Here is an 18,664-nt window from a genome sequence, read left to right as displayed (position 1 = left end):
AGTCTGGCGCTGGAGTTGGCTGTCATGTCCAAGTCTGTCAGCTTTTTTTGTTTGAAACAGCAAGGGTAAGATGAACTGCAGGGTAAGATGGGCTGTTTTTGAATACAATAGTCCAGTTATGATACCCCTTCTTTTTTCCTTTTCTTTGGTTTTCTTCCTCCCCCCTCCCCCCCCCTCATTCTTTTTTTTGGCATTGACATTGGAAGTTTGGCATAATCTTTCATTTATATGAAGGTGTGTTACCTTGCTGGACCAGTTCCTTAAGTAATTTAATGTGAACACTAAAATTTAACAATAATAAAATAGTCCATCTTGCCTTCATTCCATTTTACCCAGAAGATTTAGAAACAAGCATAGTGACCAATTAACAAAAAGTTATTATTTTGGTACAATGGTATAGTGGATATGGTAAAACTGTTTCATTGAAAACAAATGTCTGGATACTTCTAAAAGATTTTACATAAAGTTCTTACAATGAAGCTTGAAATTATTTATTTGACTAGAAATTTCAGCCATTTAATTATAATGTTATGGAAAAAAATCCATACGTGCTCATTTATAATAAATATTTCTTGTTGTAAATCACATTGAATTTTATTTTTTACTGGTTTTAGTAATTAGGCACAAGAGAAGATTATGTGCTTCAATTTGTCTCATTAGACTCTAAATTAGCATTAATAATCATGCAAATTACTATACAGTGTCTGTCACCCCCTCCGTTCTTTAGTGCCATGAGCAGGCAACTCCAGCAATGCATTGTAATCTATCTTTATCTAGTTTATGCATAGTGGTCTAATATTTTCATTGCTGTTCTATCAAATTAATTGTGTGGCACAGCCACCCATGTTTATCTGAAATTGTGGGGCTAACTATAGAGATGGGAGATGTTAATTTTTTTAATCTAAGCAGTCAATAAACAACCCTTTACAGCAATACAAATGGCAAAAGTCAAAAGGATATTTATAGTAGATTTCAGATTTTGTATCTCAGATATGAAATACTTTATTTCATATCTGTTCCTTTCATCAATAATTTATTTTTATTTACTCAAGGAAATTTTTACAAAATGCTAAATAGTGCCTTGAAGATAAAGAACTGTGTCAGTGCTTCAATATTAGTTTTAACTTAGAGGTTCAGTCCAGTAGGATTCCTTCTGTAATGTCAGTTCAAGTAACTGATTTGTTCACATTGATATATATACACACATATATTTATAAATTTTAAAAAGGCACTGATCATTGAGTCTCCCATTACTATCTTTTGATTCCCACAGCTCCAAAAAGATCTGTCTTTATAAATGTAATCAGTTCTTATTTTTCATTTCAGTTGTGTGTGTTTGTACAAGCAGTACATGTAAGCCTGTAGCTTAAAGATTTTTTTGCACAGTGATTCCATCTCCCCACTGTGGCAAAAAGTGCTGAACACTTATTAATTATTTTGTGTGCATTGGTTTCACCTTTCTCCCCTGGTTTTCGTTAGGTTCTGAGCTCATGCCCAAAGCCCTCTCCACCAGGATAGTGGGAGGCATTTGGTGGTTTTTCACACTTATCATCATTTCTTCGTACACTGCTAACCTAGCCGCCTTTCTGACAGTGGAACGTATGGAATCCCCTATTGATTCCGCTGATGATTTGGCCAAGCAGACAAAGATAGAGTATGGGGCAGTTGAAGATGGAGCAACTATGACTTTCTTCAAGGTAAGCTTTATATTCTGTTTGAAAAGATCCTATATCCCAATTGTGGGGGGGAAGTTTGTGCACCTTGCTAAGGAGCAACAAATACGATTCCCAGTGCTGTGAAAATCAACTGAAAATCACCTTTCTGAGGATTTGCAAGATAGCAAAGGAAGCAAATGAAGAATCTCTCATGGGAAATACAAAGCAAGTCCTTGGATGATTTTCACTTAAAGAATTGGATTTATAGCCATGAATAGGTGAGGAAACCTGAACACCTTGCCCAGACAGATCTCCCATAGCTGTGTACAAGAATGAGTTTTGTCAGATTAGGAGTTACAGTATCAGTTCAATAGCATTAATCATGGTCTTTCTTCAAGCAACGGGACTGCATTAATGATATTTGTGGCTGGACTGAGAAAAACCTTTTGGACTTCATATTCTTGAGAAACTTTTGAATGAAGTTTGGGGTCCGTATAAAAAGCTCAGATTCTACCAGTTTTTCTGTTCCTTTTAACCTGTTACTAAGGTAATTCAGTTTGAAATATAGTGAAATACGCTGCTGGATTAGAGAGAAATCTTTCTTTTCTAGCTTCATTAAGCATTTAGGTGGGCTTAAATTAGTGAGAAGTATGCATGAAGGGATGGAGGATGGTTTGTTCTATAACTCCTTGTGTTTGATAGCACAGAGGTGTCTCGGATCTCCCAAAGAGAGAGGTGTTTAAGAATATTTGCTGATCTTTGATACATTTTGAAGACTTTTAGCTAGTATATTCTGGTTTTATGAGTTATTATGCTGTCACCTGAAGCTTTGTGGTGACTGTTACATTGGCATTTGAAATTAGACAAACTGAGGTCCATAGTAACTTGTAAACTGGTGCAGAAATTGACGAATGTGTGCTCAGTTCCTCTCATTAGATTCAGAGAGTTCAAGATTTGTTTAGATATCAAGGTTAATTATTCACCATATAATCTAAAGACCTTAGAGCCAAACAAAGTGTACACATAGTTTTATTTTTAAAAAATAATTATAGTCCTTTCAGCTTCTGCTTGGAAATAATCAATACAACTTCAGTATCTGAGAATGTTTTAGGCTGCTTAACTTACAGTGTGCACTAAAAAAGTTCTGAGTATTTTCACTAGAATACTTTTTGGAAACGGAGCTGATGAAGTTAATAGAAGTAACTAACTGATTAGAGGTCTCTTGATGTCAGGAAATATGTTAAGCAGTTAAAAGACTGAGGTTTTTAGAAGTGTCAAAATGATTTAAGTCTCAGGACATAAAGAAATGACACAGGGTATTTACTGAGTTACCAGAAAACACTACAGGGCTTTAATTTCATTTTTTTGTCTGGCAGAAAACTTTGAACTTGTTCTAATTCAGATTCAAACTGTGGACTCTAGAATATTAAGAAGCAAGTTTAAATTAGCAGTGTCTTTCCTTCTGGTTGCCAGAAGCACTTTTCTCTGCATCTTCTTAGCTTTTAGTTTTCCTTCTACCCACCATTAATTTTCTGCCTTATTCATGCTTTTTCCTTTTTTGTATGTGCATAATCTGTGGTTTTTTAAGTGCACACAGACAATTTCTCTTTCTCTGGATGTTTTTCCCCTCTGGATAATAATATACTGCTCCCTTTTCTGCACAATTATTTGTTTCTGCTGTCTTTCTTCTTTTTCTATTTATCTAGATATATTTTGTGTTTATCTAGTATATTATATGCAAGAACTAGACAGGACTTAACTTCTAATGAACTACCAATTGCACATACTGCATAGAAGGTTTTTGTTTGCAGTTGAAATAACCTATAATTATACACTACAGAGTTATGGTGTCAGATCTTACAATTTGGTATTCCTTTTAGCACATTAATGAATTCTTCTTCACTGTGAATGAAAAAGAGAAATAAGAACAAAACACAGGATTTCTTTATTCAGCTGATACATTTTAGGTCAAATTAAGGTTTATTCTGTTGAACAAACATATTTTCTGGGCTTTATGTGTGAACAGATCATGGTTAGTAAGTGCTTTGTGACATGAAAATGCAGTTATAGTTAAGAACTTCTGTTCCATCTCGCAATCAAATGATTACAAATATTTTTCTGATGTGTACTGTCTTATCTAGTGGTATGTAAATTAATTGGTATGTTTTACCTAATGAAATGGATCGAAATTTAAGCATTAGAAGTAGCTACAACTGTTCTTTTAGTTCAGCCAATAAACAAAAATCATGCTCAAAAAGAAAAGTAAATGGAAACTATATAATTTAATTTGATTCATTCTGTATCTGAAGCAACTTCCAGGTGGAAATCAGAGTTTGCTTGATGTAAATGCTATTCACTAGAGCTACCTGTGTAAGGAATACAATCCGATTAAATACATATTTCATGAAAGATAAACCAAAACATCTATATACAGTATATCTGTTAGAGTAAACTTTCTGGTAAAATTAGGTATTTTTACCTAATAAGTTTGAGTTATCAGAAAACAGACTACTATAGTTCCGGTCAACATAGTACATCTGTATTTGTGTGTTTTCAGAATATACTTCTATTTTGTGTAAGCAAATTGCTTCAGTAATGTAATTTCCTTAACATGAAGGAAATGAAAATGCAGGAAAATATTTTAAAATATGACTGTATTTGGAATTGTCTTAAAAGGTACTACTAGAGCTGAACAGCTCGTACTAATACAAAATAATAATATAAAAAGCATTTAAGAACTGGAAACAGATAAAGGAAGACAAAAACTATCAAAAATGTATCTTAAGTGACAGAAATTACACCGGATGTAGATAGTAAAGAAAAGTACAGCTGGTATAGAAAAGACAGGAGAGTTGCATCCATTTTCTCCATTGTGTGTAAAAAACCAGGATAAATATTCAATTTTAAATTCCTTTCAGAATGCTTCCTGTTTTATCAGTAAGCTAAAGAAGGGTTTTAAATGGTACGTATTATATTCTTTGATATATAGACAAATGAATATCAAGTAGGAAATAAGACTGCATTTTACATGGCATTAGGGGAACTATTATTGAACCATTGTGTCCTGTTCTGGTGACCACACTTTGAAAATATGTTTAAAATTGGCAAGAGTTCATTAAAGGTGAAACAATGACGGTAGGTCTGGAAATAAGCATTGTAGTTAGAGGCTAAAGAAGATCGGTCTGTTTAATCTGCTGAAGAGAAGGTTAAGAGGTGACTTGATCATGGTCTGTAAGTGCCTTAATGGGAATGAGACTTTTGACAGCAGATGACTGTTTAATCTAGCAGAAAAAGGCATAATGAGATCCAATGTTTCAAAGCTGAAGTTAGGCAAATTCAGACTAGAAATAAGGTGCATAATTTTAAGAGTTGGTGTAATTAACCACTGGTACAACTTATCTAGGAGTGGGCTGGATTCATCCATCACATGTAGCTGTTGTGAGAAAAATAGAGACAGCATAGCCCAAACACATTATGCTTTTGATTTAGAGGCTACTCAATGAAATAGATAGCCTTCATTATACTGGAGCTCAGATTAGATTTTAGTAGTCCCCTCCTACTTCAGAAATCCATGACAGTATGACTTCTGGGGGAGGTTGCACAAAGATGACTGAGAGGATAAATTTATCATCTCTGTGTATGTTTTTCCTTAGCTGCTTTGTCTTGTTTTAATGAGAGTGGATTGAGTAAAACAGTGTCATTATGTTACAACAAGAAATGAAGGCACCAGATGGTTTCCTAATGTTAAATGAAATTATCGTATCTTGGAAATAGTTATTAGTTCCAATCACAGTGAGGCTCAGTAGCTGCCCATGAGACTGACAGTAATTTCTGCATAAATTATCTATATAGCAGTCCACTGAATTCTTTCTTAAGAAAACTTTGGAACCTGGCCAAAGCTGTGTGGTGCTAAAACAAAAGAGGAACGTTTTTTGAAGGAGAACCTAAATGGGAATCAGACAAACAAATTAACTGCTAGATTAAAACCTGCTAAAGTTAAAATCTTGGAAACCACAGGAGATACACTTTAAAAATGTTTTTACCCTTGTAGAGTCAAACATCCCTGTGGAATAGCTTCTATGAAAAAGGAGAATGTCTCCAGAGGTTTATTAGGTCCTCCAGATAGTTGTATGCCTCCTCATGGTCTGAGAAGTATGACATTACAACTCCTTTTAGAAGTCAGAAAGAGGTGGAAATTTTCAATTCTCTCTCTTCTTAAGATCTACTTATCTAGCCTGAGCATGGAAAGGAAGTAGTTTTACAAGTTTTTTATTTGTCTGGTGGGTCTGGTTGGCCATTTCATTGGGAACAATAAAGAAAACCTTAGTATTATCCAAGAATTAAACAGAAAGAAATGTGAAAGTAAATTCTAAGCCATATCTGCTGCTAGGCTTCTAGGTTCCACTCCTGATATGTGTTTTGGTGTTTCTCAGATTGTGGAGTTTTTTGTGAGTTACAAACTTACATTTCTTTCTCGTGGCTGCTTTTGTCACTATTGACCATATTCAAGTTTCAGAAGCCTGTCTTCCTTCCTGTTTGGAATAAAATAAAAAGCATCTGTTATTTTCATGAAAGGTCCTTATCTCACACTGGCTGTTCTTGGATAAAAAAGCTCAGATTTTTCATTGACTCTGATTTCTGTGGTCTCTCAGCCTATGTTTCTCAAAATCCCAGTGACTGTTTTCTTGCTGAATGAGAGTTCTGAAATTGAGAACAATGTTAATTCCATCCTGCTTCTATTTGTACCACAGTTCTCCACCCTCACACACAAAGAAACTACTACAGCACATATGCTTATATGTGGTCTACAATTTTAAGATTTTTTTTTTGTGAAGTTGCTGTATACCTTTGTTTTTCTCGTAATTTTTCTTACCTGTACCTTTCGATGTCAGAATTGTTTTCTTTCTGTGTTTTTGTACAGTATCATGCATAATGGAAGTTTACTCAGTTATGGTTACTAGGCATTTGCATACCAAATAGTAAAAAACAAAGTAATTTTTCATTGTCTAACAGCAGTAGATTAGTGTCATTACTTCTGTATCACAAATTAAAGGTGGTCTTAGATCTCTGTGACAGTCATGTATTTTATATCCTTGTTTTTCTGATAAGGAAGCTGAAGCACTGCAAGGGAATGTGCCTTTTTCAAGAGCACTTGGTGAAAGGCATATAGGGGACTAACTCAGGAAAGCTGACTTACTATTCTATTTGTCATCTACATTTGCCAGTTTCTTTCCTCTTCAGGACCCGTTTTTATGCTCCAGTGCTACTTTTCTACAATATCCTCCATTTCTTCCTACACCGCTTTTTCTCCACAAAGATCCATGCTGCTGACCCTTTTCAGTTCCCCCCCTCCCCTGCTGCTTTTTACCCTAGCCATTTTGTTACCATCTCCCTCAGGAAATCTTGGGGGAGCAACAATTCAGCATTTAGTGTCTATCTTCCTCTTCCAAATTCTCAGCCTATTGTTAAAGGAAATAGCATGAAGCTATACCTATACAGTGCAAAATCTCAGAAATAGTCTCTTAAGGCTGAAAGCAGTAGGGGAATTTTCCCACTGCTTGCAATTGGAGTACAAGTGACAGATCTCCTGAGATAAAGGAAAGAGTAGCAGCAAGAATAAAGGTATGAATGCCATTCGTCGTGAACAGTGTTGGCATTGGCATGCATAAAACCAGCATAACTTCACTGAGTTTTTCAAACCTGGGTTTGAACATTGTAATGGGCAAATGACATTTATATGTTTAACAAATAAATGTGCATGTACAAGCACATGGACATATACACACATAGAATCTTTAGTTGAATCCTGCAAATAAAACCTTATGAAATTTAGCAGTGTGCATCAATTATTTGGTGAAATTGTTGCAAGTCAAAGATGAAAGAAACACCACTTCTGAGCTATTCAGATATCCACTGACTGACAACGACTCATGGAAAAGAATTTTTTGAGTCCCAGCCTCCATGTGCTGATCTGGATGATGCCTAAAAATAATTGGTAGTAGGTATCACAGATACATGTTCAGTTTGCTTTAAAATTATTTCACTTTACAGATAAGTTGCATTCGAATGTAACAAATACAGACTTCTTATGCACAAAAACACATGTGGCACTTTTGAATAAAAAGGGAATGGAATATAAATACCATGTAGGTTTTGGGTTTTTTCTTAATCTTTTGATCATCATGGTTTCAGCCTATTGGCTAGAAACATATTCAGCTGAAATGCATTATTTCGCTTTTCTCATGATTATTCCTTCTTTTCAGGAGCACCCAGTCAGTTAACCCTACTTCTCTGAATGTACAAAAAACCCAGGCACAGTTGCAAACCTGTAAAGCAAGGCCTGTGGTTGCTCCATACACTTACTGAATCTGCAGTACCAGGGTCTGTGAGAATGAGATAACAGGCTTTGTCCAGAGACCTCAAAACACCTCTGCCTCACTGAGTTCTACTTATTTCTTTAAAAGATCAATTAAGCTAGGCAGAGGTAGGCAGGTTAAATGATGCATTAACACAGACTATAACAAGAGCAACAGTGCATTTGATTTCTAAATAGAAGAAATTCAGATAAATTTGGTACCATTAAGTTCTCTGAGGTGAACTGTCTTCCTTTTGAATCTGAGGACAGAAAGCAGAACTAATTCACATAAAGGGCCTCATTTCAACCAACTCTGTAGGTACTGGGACAAAGTGACTGAAATGGTTTTTATGTTGTCTTGACCCTTCCCCCTTCTCTAGGGTTGTCAGAGTCCTTACTGTTCTTGCAGTAAATAAGAGCATATGTTTGGCTGCCTGTTGCATCTCAGTGCTGGAGCATGAAACTGAAAATATATGGAATGTGGTAGAAATCCACTACCTTTCCACCCTTGCCTTTGTTTATGCCCATGCCTTTTCCCTCCCCTTTCTCCATTCCCTGTTCCTCATTTCTTATACCCTTTTCCCCTGTTCCTATGTTATGGACTGAAAAATATGAACATGAGGACTAGTTAACTTTTCACTTCTGAAAATATTTATACTGCATTATGCCATGTATCCAGATAGTAAGCACTGCTAATAAGCTTCTGGATAACATGGTATTCATTAATAATTATGCTCCAACATCACAGGACTCATTTTTATAATTCATAAATTTATAATTTATAATTTACACCTGTCAGCTCTTAGAAACCAATGAAGCATGTGCAAATGCTTTCTGGGGTCCTCTCAAAGAAATATACTTAACTTTTCAGAGAAAAAAAAATTGGTCATTCACAATAATTACAATATTGAATTAAATAGTTAACATACAAATTGAGTCCCCACAGTTATTTTTGAAAGGAAGTCAGAGAGAGACATAAAAATATAAATTAAAAGTTAGCATTAGGAAAAGTTGTCTTTGTCTTTGGATCAATTAATACAGCTCAGCATCTGTTTCTGCCCTACCCTAAATATTCACAGGGGAAAAAGTTTTATGCTCATCTCCACACAGAACTCTCAGATGGGCTAAACTATGTAACCTATGTTCCCATCTGGCTTTCCTGTTCTGTAAATATTTCGCAGTGTGAATACAATGTAGAGCTAAAACGAATGTACCAGGAAGAAGACATTTGTATTATTTTTCAAAATCGCATCTGACAACAACATGCATTGATTAGTGCACATACACTAATGATCAATATTGTAGGTACATGATGGAGTTTGTCTGAATAAAGCTTTCTCAGTGTATAAGGTATGGCAAAATATAGCAAGATCTAATTGCCTCTTGGATAGAAATACAGGATACAAGAAATCAGAGCCCAGAGGTGGAAAAAAATACTAGTTAATTGTACATTTGTCTGTAGAAAGTCAAGCCTGATATACAAATATCCAGACCACACTTTGAGTCCTAAATTGTCAGGATTTTTTACCAGCAAAAGACAAGAATTTCTGCCAAAAGTAGGTGATTCAGAGGAATGTTATAATATAGATATTTGAAAAATCTTTTTTAGTTAAGAGAAGCCCATTCTGTCTTTGTTTTTGGAGAATATATAGCAATGGCACTGAAGGCAAGAAAAGTAGGGGCTTTTTACTTTGAAGTCAGATGGAGTTTAATCACTACTAATCACTGCAAAATGCTTCTTGTTTTGGGATCACCTTAAGCCAGCCTAACTGTGAGTAGTCCAACCTCTTCTCCTGCCTTCAACCTCAAGCTCTGTTGGCTCTACATATCATAGGGCTGTGGCAAGAGTCAGTCCAGCTTTCTGATCCAACTGAAAATCAATCTTTTGTTGCTGTTGCAACTTTTCAGTTGTGAAGAAAGCTGCTCTCACTGCTAGAATGCTAGAACTGATGCAAAGGGAGCGGGGGGTGTCCCTTTCCATGGCAGGGAGATCTTATATCACCCTGCTAAATGTGAAAGCCACTGGGAATCCACACCTTTTGGGAAGTGAGTTCTGTTGCCTAGACATTTGGAGGTGTGAGGATGAGAAAATCGACAGCAATGAAATTGCTGATACTTCCAGAATGTATGTTTTCCTTGTGTACTATTTTAGATTTTGTCTTAACTGGTAAGCCATTTTGTTTCCTTTCTCTCACCTGATGCACTTCCCTTTCTGGCCTCTTCAGGGCCTGTAACGGCACTGCTGTTGTAAGAGAATGACTGAACTCTGGGTTCTGAACATAGGTTTTGTTGCAAGGCTTTTTCTTCAGAAATGCATAACCTAATATCTATCTAGCCTTATCACCTATCTCTCCTCCTGTTGCTTTTCACCAGGAGGCAGGGCAAGAACACTTTCCTTTTCTCTTTTTAGGTTTTGTTTTTTTAATGTCTGTCTTTAGATCATGAGCAAGGTAAGAAAGGGAACTGAAATAGATCATAGGGGATCCTTCAACTGCAAACAACACTCCATATGGAAGATTTCAGAGTTAGCATTTATTTAGGAAATTTAGAGTATATCTGAGAAGATCTTTAACTCTCAGAGTCTGAAAAAAAATTATTTTGCTCTTTGAAGCAAATAGATCTATCACCAAGCAGCCAAGTAATATTTGCAGAGTTGATCTATGACTCACCCTGGGAATGTGATTCAGAAACAATTCTCCAGAGTGAACTGTCTATCGGTTTAGCCAGTTTTGTGTGAGATCCTGCCATACGAGCAACCTTCATTGTTGAGTTCCTGCCCACTGAAGCAGCCTGAAATCCTCCATTCATTAGCAGAGGTGAACTTTTTGTTCCACTTTGTCAGTTTATATATGATACTACTGAGGTGTTGTCCAACTGCATTAGCATTGCTTTCTGTAGAGAAATATCTCCAGTGCCAGAATTGCTGTGGACACCGCTTATTACGCTAATGAATTTCTTCTCTAGAGTTATTCATGGCTCCAAGCAGAATGCTTGTCGAGATTGTTTAAACCATCCTTTTTGCAGTATATCTGTGGAAATAATTACATAAGCTTTATTGGATATGAATGCCCTTTAAGAACTATTTGGTGTCGATGCATTAATTGAACTTTTATTTAATGTATTCAAGACCCATAATATGCACAATACAGATTATCAATTTATTTAAAAAAATACTAAACCATCCTTAGATCATATCATGATACCAAATGATACCAAATCATTTAAGTTGGAAAACACCTTTAAGATCATCGAGTCCAACCATTAACCTAACACGACCAAGTCTACCACTAAACCATGTCCATAAGCACCACATCTACAAGTCTTTCAAATACCTCCAGGGATGGGGACTCAACCACTTCCCTGAACAGCCTGTTCCAATGTTTGACAGCCCTTTCAGTGAAGAAATTTCTCCTAGTAACCAATCTAAACCTCCCCTGGCACAACCTGAGGCTGTTTCCTCTTGTACTATCGCTAGTTACTTGGGAGAAGAGACCAACCCCCGCCTCGCTACAATCTCCTTTCAGGTGGTTGTAGAGAGCAATAAGGTCTCCCCTCAGCCTCCTCTTCTCTAGGCTAAACATCCCCAGTTCCTTCAGCTACTCCTCATAAGACTTGTTCTCCAGACCCTTCACCAGCTTCATTGCCCTTCTCTGGACATGCTCCAGCACCTCAGTCAATGGCTTTCTTGTACTGAGGGGCCCAAAACTGAACACAGTGTTCCAGGTGCAGCCTCACCAGTGCCGAGTACAGGGGCACGATCACTGCCCTAGTGCTGCTGGCTGCACTATTCCTGATACAAGCCAGGATGCTGTTGGCCTTGTAGGCCACCTGGACACACTGCCGGCTCATATTCTGCCGGCTGTCAACCAATAACCCCAGGTCCTTTTCTGCTGGGCAGCTCTCCAGCACGCCCCTCAAAGTCTGTAGCGCTACATGGGGCTGTTGTGGCCCAAGCACAGGACCTGGCACTGGGCCTTGTTGAACCCCATACAGTCGGCCTCAGCCCTTTGATTCAGCCTGTCCACATCCCTCTGTAGAACCCTCCTTCCCCCAAGCAGATCAACACTCCCACCTATCTTGGTGTCGCCTGCAAACTTACTGAGGGTGCACTCAGTCCCCTCATCCAGATCATTGATAAAGGTATTAAACAGAACTGGCCCCAATACTGAGCCCTGTGACTGGCCGCCAACTAGACTTATCTCCATTCACCACAACTCTTTGCGCGCCGCCATCCAGCCAGTTTTTTACCCGACAAAGAGTACACCTGTGCAAGCCATGAGCAGGCATTTCTTTATGATCAGGGTAGCCTACTGCTCAGAGGATTATCTGCCTATGAACATGTTGGACCAAAGATAAGCAATATATTTCTTAACTTCTTTTTTATTATTTTTTTCAGATACGGCATGTAGTTTTTCAATTTACTCTGCAATTTATTTTATAGGATGTTATGCAGGTTATTTTTTTTCACATCTTAAAAGCTGAGACTCATAATAATGGTGATGACCATGAATAATACGTTCTTTTCTGCAGAATTTGACTTAAGTTCTCCCAATAGATATTTAAATATAATTGGCAACCAAAATCCAGGTAAGTTATTATGAGAATTCTATTGTGAATCATTGTGTTTTCAGGGGAGCATGAGAGCTTTTATTGTATTAATGCACACTATTAGTAAACTCTTATTTCTAGTTAGAAACTAGACATTGTGACACTTCATAGGTAAAATGTGTAGCAAAGGTAATTTATTATTCTTCTATAGATATAAGACTTATAAAATGAAGCATGGCTTCCCTGAAATGATAATGAATAAAACAAGGAACAGGCTGTAATTCCTGAAGTTTCTCAAAATGCTTAGAGTAGGACTGTACTAGCAAAAGGTTGGTTAATAGTAAATTTACCAATAGATTGGTAAATTGGTGGGTTGATAAAGAATCTCAACTGTTCATTGAGAGAATTTAATAGGCAGACTTAATAAGATCCTGTGTTTTGGTCTCAAAGCTGGGAAAAAGATACCACCCCACCATCCCACCCCCCCCGTCCCCCAGATGATTTATTTTACTAGGAGAGATGTAATTTTTGAAACATGTAGGGCAGGTTTCTCCTCATTCCAAAATGTAGATACCTTATCACCTCTCAAGTAGTCATCTGGTTGCTTTTATTGGCACTGGAAAGAAATCGAAAGGCACCAGAAAGCAGTTCTTCTTCTATACTACCTTAAGTAACTGACCTAGAAGGACAGCATTCTCCAGAGTTACAGAACTTCTCCCATTGACTATAGAGAAGCTTAGATTAGTACCTTGGTCAAGATGCTTAACGTGTAGGTGGCTACAAGTATGTACAATTAATCTTACAAAATTTCTGGTTACTGCTTAATCACTAGGTAACTTTCATTCTGGTCTAAACTGTGGTATGACTGTAGGGAGAGGCTGTGACTGAAAAATATTTATGTATGAAAATTAATTTTACAAGGAATAATACAAATAATTCTAATTCCATAATAAAACTGACTGACTTAACTAGCACTGTGGTGATATTTTTCTTATTTTAGATTATTAGTTTAAAGGCTGTGAAGAGATTCTTTTCTTACATGTTGGCACTGAAATGAGCACAAAAAACCAACGAGAAATATCTCTTTCAAATCATAGAAAAAAATTCAAATTTTGGCTTACAGTCTGAGTTGGACTATGGCCAAAATTCTGATTTGTGTTTGTAAATGTCATATTTAAAAGATTGATCTGGTCACAATCATTCCTAAAAGTAAGCCAGTGATTGCAAAAGTCTGTCTTTCAAAAACAAAAGTAAAAATAACAAAAAATAAACACAGTCAACCATTTTGCTTTGCTCACATGACTCCACATGCTTGATCATATTAGAGGTTGAGTGCATTTATCCTCCATCAGCAGGACAGATGTTGCTGTGTCATCTGCTGTATAGGTTGTCATTTTTTTTACGAGTCCAATTAATTTTTTTTTGTTAAATTAGGGTGACGGATGCAGCCTTTTGATGTGTGCACCGGTAATGGGTTTGCATTGTTTGCATATTTTTTTGGAAGTATGTGGTAATCTTGACATACTCTATGCCAGAATTTTCATGGAAACTTTAAATTGAAGGCTACAGTTCAGCAAATTGGGTCAACTGAATTATTAAAGCTCAGTAGGTGTTAATCAACAAATGATGAAAAAGCTGAGGATATATACAGATTCTAGATTATATAGATCTTATTACAGATTTCTAAAGCCACTTCAAACTCCAAACATTTTTATGTTGTCAACCTCTAAGATAATATTTCGATTTACAAAATTGTGATATGGTTTAATTTACAACTGTTAGAGCAACTTTTAATGCATTTAGAGGAAAGGGACCATTGTTTAAGGTCGTCTGTTTGGTTTTCCTGGATTAAAAAAGAATAGCAAGAGTAAGCAAGCAAAGAGTTAGCATAGTATTTTTTAAAACCTCTAAACCTCAAGATGAAAGCACTGCAGTTATTGATTCTTGTTTCTTTAGTTGTATAGTCAAGTTCTGTTCACGTGTTTGGGTTTCTGCATGCATATGGGCGATTAGTAGATTGACACAGCAGAACTAACAACCTTGTTTACGGAACAACCTTTTCCCACTAACAGATTTACAGAATACCCTTGTTTATAGAACAAACTATACCCACTAACAGATTCTGAATCAATAATTCTGTTTTGCAAATTTCAGTACTTTTGGGCTTCTTGGTTAGAAGGTGAAAATGAGGTGAAAATTATTAAAACTCGATGAGGCTAGACTAGACTAGACTAGACTAGACTAGAATAGAATAGAATAGAATAATTTCAGTTGGAAAGGACCTATACCGATCATGTAGTCTCCAGCTGCCTGACCAGTTCAGGGCTGACCAAAAGTTAAAGCAAATTGTTAAGGGCATTGTCCAAATGCCTCTTAAAAACACCGACAGGCTTGGGGCATCGACCATCTCTTTAGAAAACCTCTTCCAGTGTTGAAAGCTGTCTTAAAAATTGTTCTTGAAAAATCATGATCTAACCCAACATTTTGAAGCAAGAATTTTGAAGTGGATTGTTTAGAGGCTAAAGTAAAATGTATAAGGAAATTTTTATTAGAGAGTAATGTAAAATACATACATAAATTTTTATATAGTGTGTCAAGTATATTGTTCCAAATGCATTATATGTCTCTGTCTTGTACACTGTCAGGCTATCTTTTACAGTAGTAAATAGAACAGGCCACAACCACTTATAAAGTCAATGTCACTGGGCTAAACCCTCATTTCCATCAAAATCAGGTGATCATGCACAAACACCCTGTTAGGAACAGTCTTTGGTATGTACTTGGCATCTCCTGAGCTGTTATCTTGGGGTGGAGCCCAAGTATCATTTGGGAGGTTATTCCTTAGGACAGGCCAAAACTGTCCCAGGCCCCCTACTGACAGGTGGTACAGACACTTACGGGCCTCTGTCCTAGCCCTGTTTTGTTAACTGTAACAGGTGAATCATAGTCTTGATTTGGATATAAATTAGTGAAAAACTTCAGCAGTTTTGCTAAAATATAGCCAGTAGAATGAATTATGTCTGATTCTACTCTTTGGTAGGAAAGCTGGCTGAAGAGGTGAATACTTTTTTCTTTTATGTCCGGCTCCCAAATCAGTTTCTTCTTTTTTTTTTTTTTTCTTACCAGTTCAACTTAGAGCAAATCAATTGTTGAGGGAGTAACCTGTTAAAATATTGGTACAACCTGAAAATCCTAAGATGAAACTGTATCCTGATATTTTATTTCTTCTTTCTATACTTCTTTCATAAATAAGTTCCCATTGATTTCAGTAGTTATTAGGTGTTTCAACACCTTTGTGAATCTAGGCTTAAAGAAATAACAGGAAAAAAACCCAGAAAGGAAAAACAAAGAGCTAATTCCATGGAAGACTATACACAAAAAAAATTGTGGGCATTAAAGCTTAAAGAATCTGAAGTTTCACCAAAAAAAAAAAGAAAATCAGCTGAACGTTAGACATCCAGATGCTGTGCTAGAGGAAAGCCAAAGTAAATTGCAAATAAAACACCAATGGTCTAATAGTTTCAGTCTGTTTGAAACCAAAATATTATATTTGACCTTTAATTTAAACATGCGGTACTTTTCTTTTTGTCATGCTGGTGTTTCCCACAGCATTATACATGAGGACTATTAGAGAATTGGTATTACTTACCATTTTAATTTCAAATGAAATATTTCATTAGTGTAATATGTGTCAAAAAATTATTTCATTTTACTTGAAAAAAGAATCCTTGATGTCTTTGTATTCAAGGACAGCAAAACAAACATACTCTTTGTTCTGATATTCTCTAATGTGCATTACTGATTTGTAAATATATGTTTGGATCATGTTTTAAGTGATGACTAATTTCAAGCTTGTTTCCATAGTGAACACCGTGTATTTTGAGATGGATTTTTTAAGTGGGACCCAGAATGACTCCTCATTTGCTTAAAAAATTCAAAACCAAATCTACTTTGCATAATTCTACATAGGCAATGGTTCAGTATAAAAGGAGCAAACACTCCTCCACATACACACATATAAATGATGACTACATGTTTGTTTGTATAATTTGCACACAGCGTTTCCCCTGAAGGTATAGGAAACACACTGCTATTTTACTGCACTCCTTTTGTTGAAGAGGAAGTGGTGTCATTGAATAGAATTGCTTCATCAGACACTCTACAAAAGTGCCAAGTTGTAGCAATCAATAGGGAAATAGCAGATGTGAAGGTTAGTTGGCATCAAAGAATATGAGTGGAAGACTTTCCTATGGGAAAGAAAGTGCTTCATTACGCTTCATCTATACTAAGAATATTGGTTCTATCATGCTTTCAGAAAATTAGAATATGATGGCTTTCATGACTTCAGCTCTAAAAGAGTCACTTTAACAACAGTTAAAAAGTTAGATAGATATCCATCTGGGGAATTGCACTAAGTGATCAGGATTTTATTAGTCTTAAACTGGAATGTTGCAATTTCTTCTCTCTCTGAAGAAAGCAATGCAATGACTCTGGGACAAGAATTGGCTCCCAGGGTGATCACTATATTGAGATGAGTGTAAAAGCTGGTTTTGGAGTATGTTCATAGGAAACAAACGTTATCATTTCTCTGGAGCATAAATATTTAAAGACTTTTGTTCAGAAATTTCCTTGTTTTGGGGCCAGCTTGGATATTGATGTTTGTTTCTTTTTCTGAACAGTATAAGCAACTTTTCAGTGTTTGTCCACACAGGAACTGCTACAGAAAAACTGAGTTTCAATACATCAATCAAGTGGATGCTCTTTAGAGAGATTGTCCTACAGGGAATGACAAAACTGGAGAGTCAGCAAACAGAGTGATGTTAAGCTGGCAAGTCAGTGGATCATAGATAGTATTTGTCAGTATGAGAGCTTACAGTTACTGATAGCAGTTGAATGCTTTTCTGAGCAAGCTGTAAAAACGAGCAGGTGTTAGTGAGGATAGAATACTTTGAGGGAAATATTCACTGATGGAAAATTTCGTTCATTCACTTTGCAAACTTTTGAGATACTTTATTTTCAAGAAGGTGAATTAGAGATTTTGTGCTTGAGACTGAACATGGGGTTTTTCTGCCTTAAAAAAAAGCCCAACTCCTTAACCATACATCTTTCTCTAAGAATACCACTAGTTACAGGGATGCATACATGCGTCTTACGAAACACTGAAGCAATTTTCTCATCAAACTGATCTTTAAATTAAAATACTGCTTATTGGAAGTTCTGCCCCTAGTATGCTCAATTAATACTTAAAGCAAATTATATTTTTTGGTGATATGGAGGAGGAGTTAGCATTAATTACCTAAAAGCACCTTTCTCACTGAAATCCAGCATGGATTGAAAATGAATTGTCTCTGGTCCTTGAGCTCTGTTCACACTAATAACCAAATAAACACACTAAAGCACACACTGAATCAAAGGTTGCACTGACAATTTAGATATTTAGTGCCAGGATGGAATTTGATTTGCTGAGTATTCTGCAGTGCTTCAGCTTCTTTTGCCTCCAAAGTTCACAGCAAGGGGCAGAACTGAGGGCTTTGACATTAAGAGCTTAAATGAACATCGCACAGTATCTGTTGAGATTGCTCTTTCATCTCAGAATGCCGTGTAATGGTGTTTACAAGCCAGTTGCTCCTGCTTTCAGCGCTTACAGATACATTGGGTGACAAGAGAAAATTATTTTGCCTTTGGCTTTAAAGTGAAGCTGAGGCATTTTTGTCATGCAGTAGCCCAAGACTAACTATTTTGTACCTCAATAAACATAGCCAAAAGCATCATAAAAATCTGTTACATCATCTCTTTTTGCATTTTTTGCATTTTTTGCTGCTTTTGAACAACAATTTATCAAAGCAAGCAAAACAGAGATAGTACTAAAATTTAGAGCTGTGTAGGGGAATAGACAGGGATCGGCGACTGGAAGATTACGGGATGTGACGGAAAGATAGACTCCTCCCCATAGGAGTGGCAGGAACAGGAACCGCAAGAGCTATATAAGCGTGTGATGCAGCCAAATAGACGGACATTTTGCATCCATCATATTGATGTCTGTGCATCACTGTCCCCAGGGTGGGTAGAGCCCTGTGTCCCGGAGGTATGCGGCCCAAGATAAGTT

The 18,664-nt window shown here is 36.6% G+C and overlaps 1 protein-coding gene across 1 annotated transcript in view; it reads left to right on the top strand.

The window, feature by feature from the left end:
* The window catches only part of GRIK2 (glutamate ionotropic receptor kainate type subunit 2), a 417,871-nt gene that overhangs the window by 322,056 nt on the left and 77,151 nt on the right, over window positions 1–18,664 (top strand). The window contains exon 13 of the mRNA XM_064447555.1: window positions 1,480–1,697. Coding sequence (XP_064303625.1) covers window positions 1,480–1,697 — 218 coding nt within the window. The remainder of the gene's footprint in view (window positions 1–1,479; window positions 1,698–18,664) is intronic.

This window comes from Phalacrocorax carbo, chromosome 3 (genome assembly GCF_963921805.1).
Source record: "Phalacrocorax carbo chromosome 3, bPhaCar2.1, whole genome shotgun sequence".
NCBI lineage: Eukaryota > Metazoa > Chordata > Aves > Suliformes > Phalacrocoracidae > Phalacrocorax > Phalacrocorax carbo.
The sequence above is the reverse complement of the archived record's forward strand: the minus strand, read 5'-3'. Positions and strand labels throughout refer to the sequence as shown.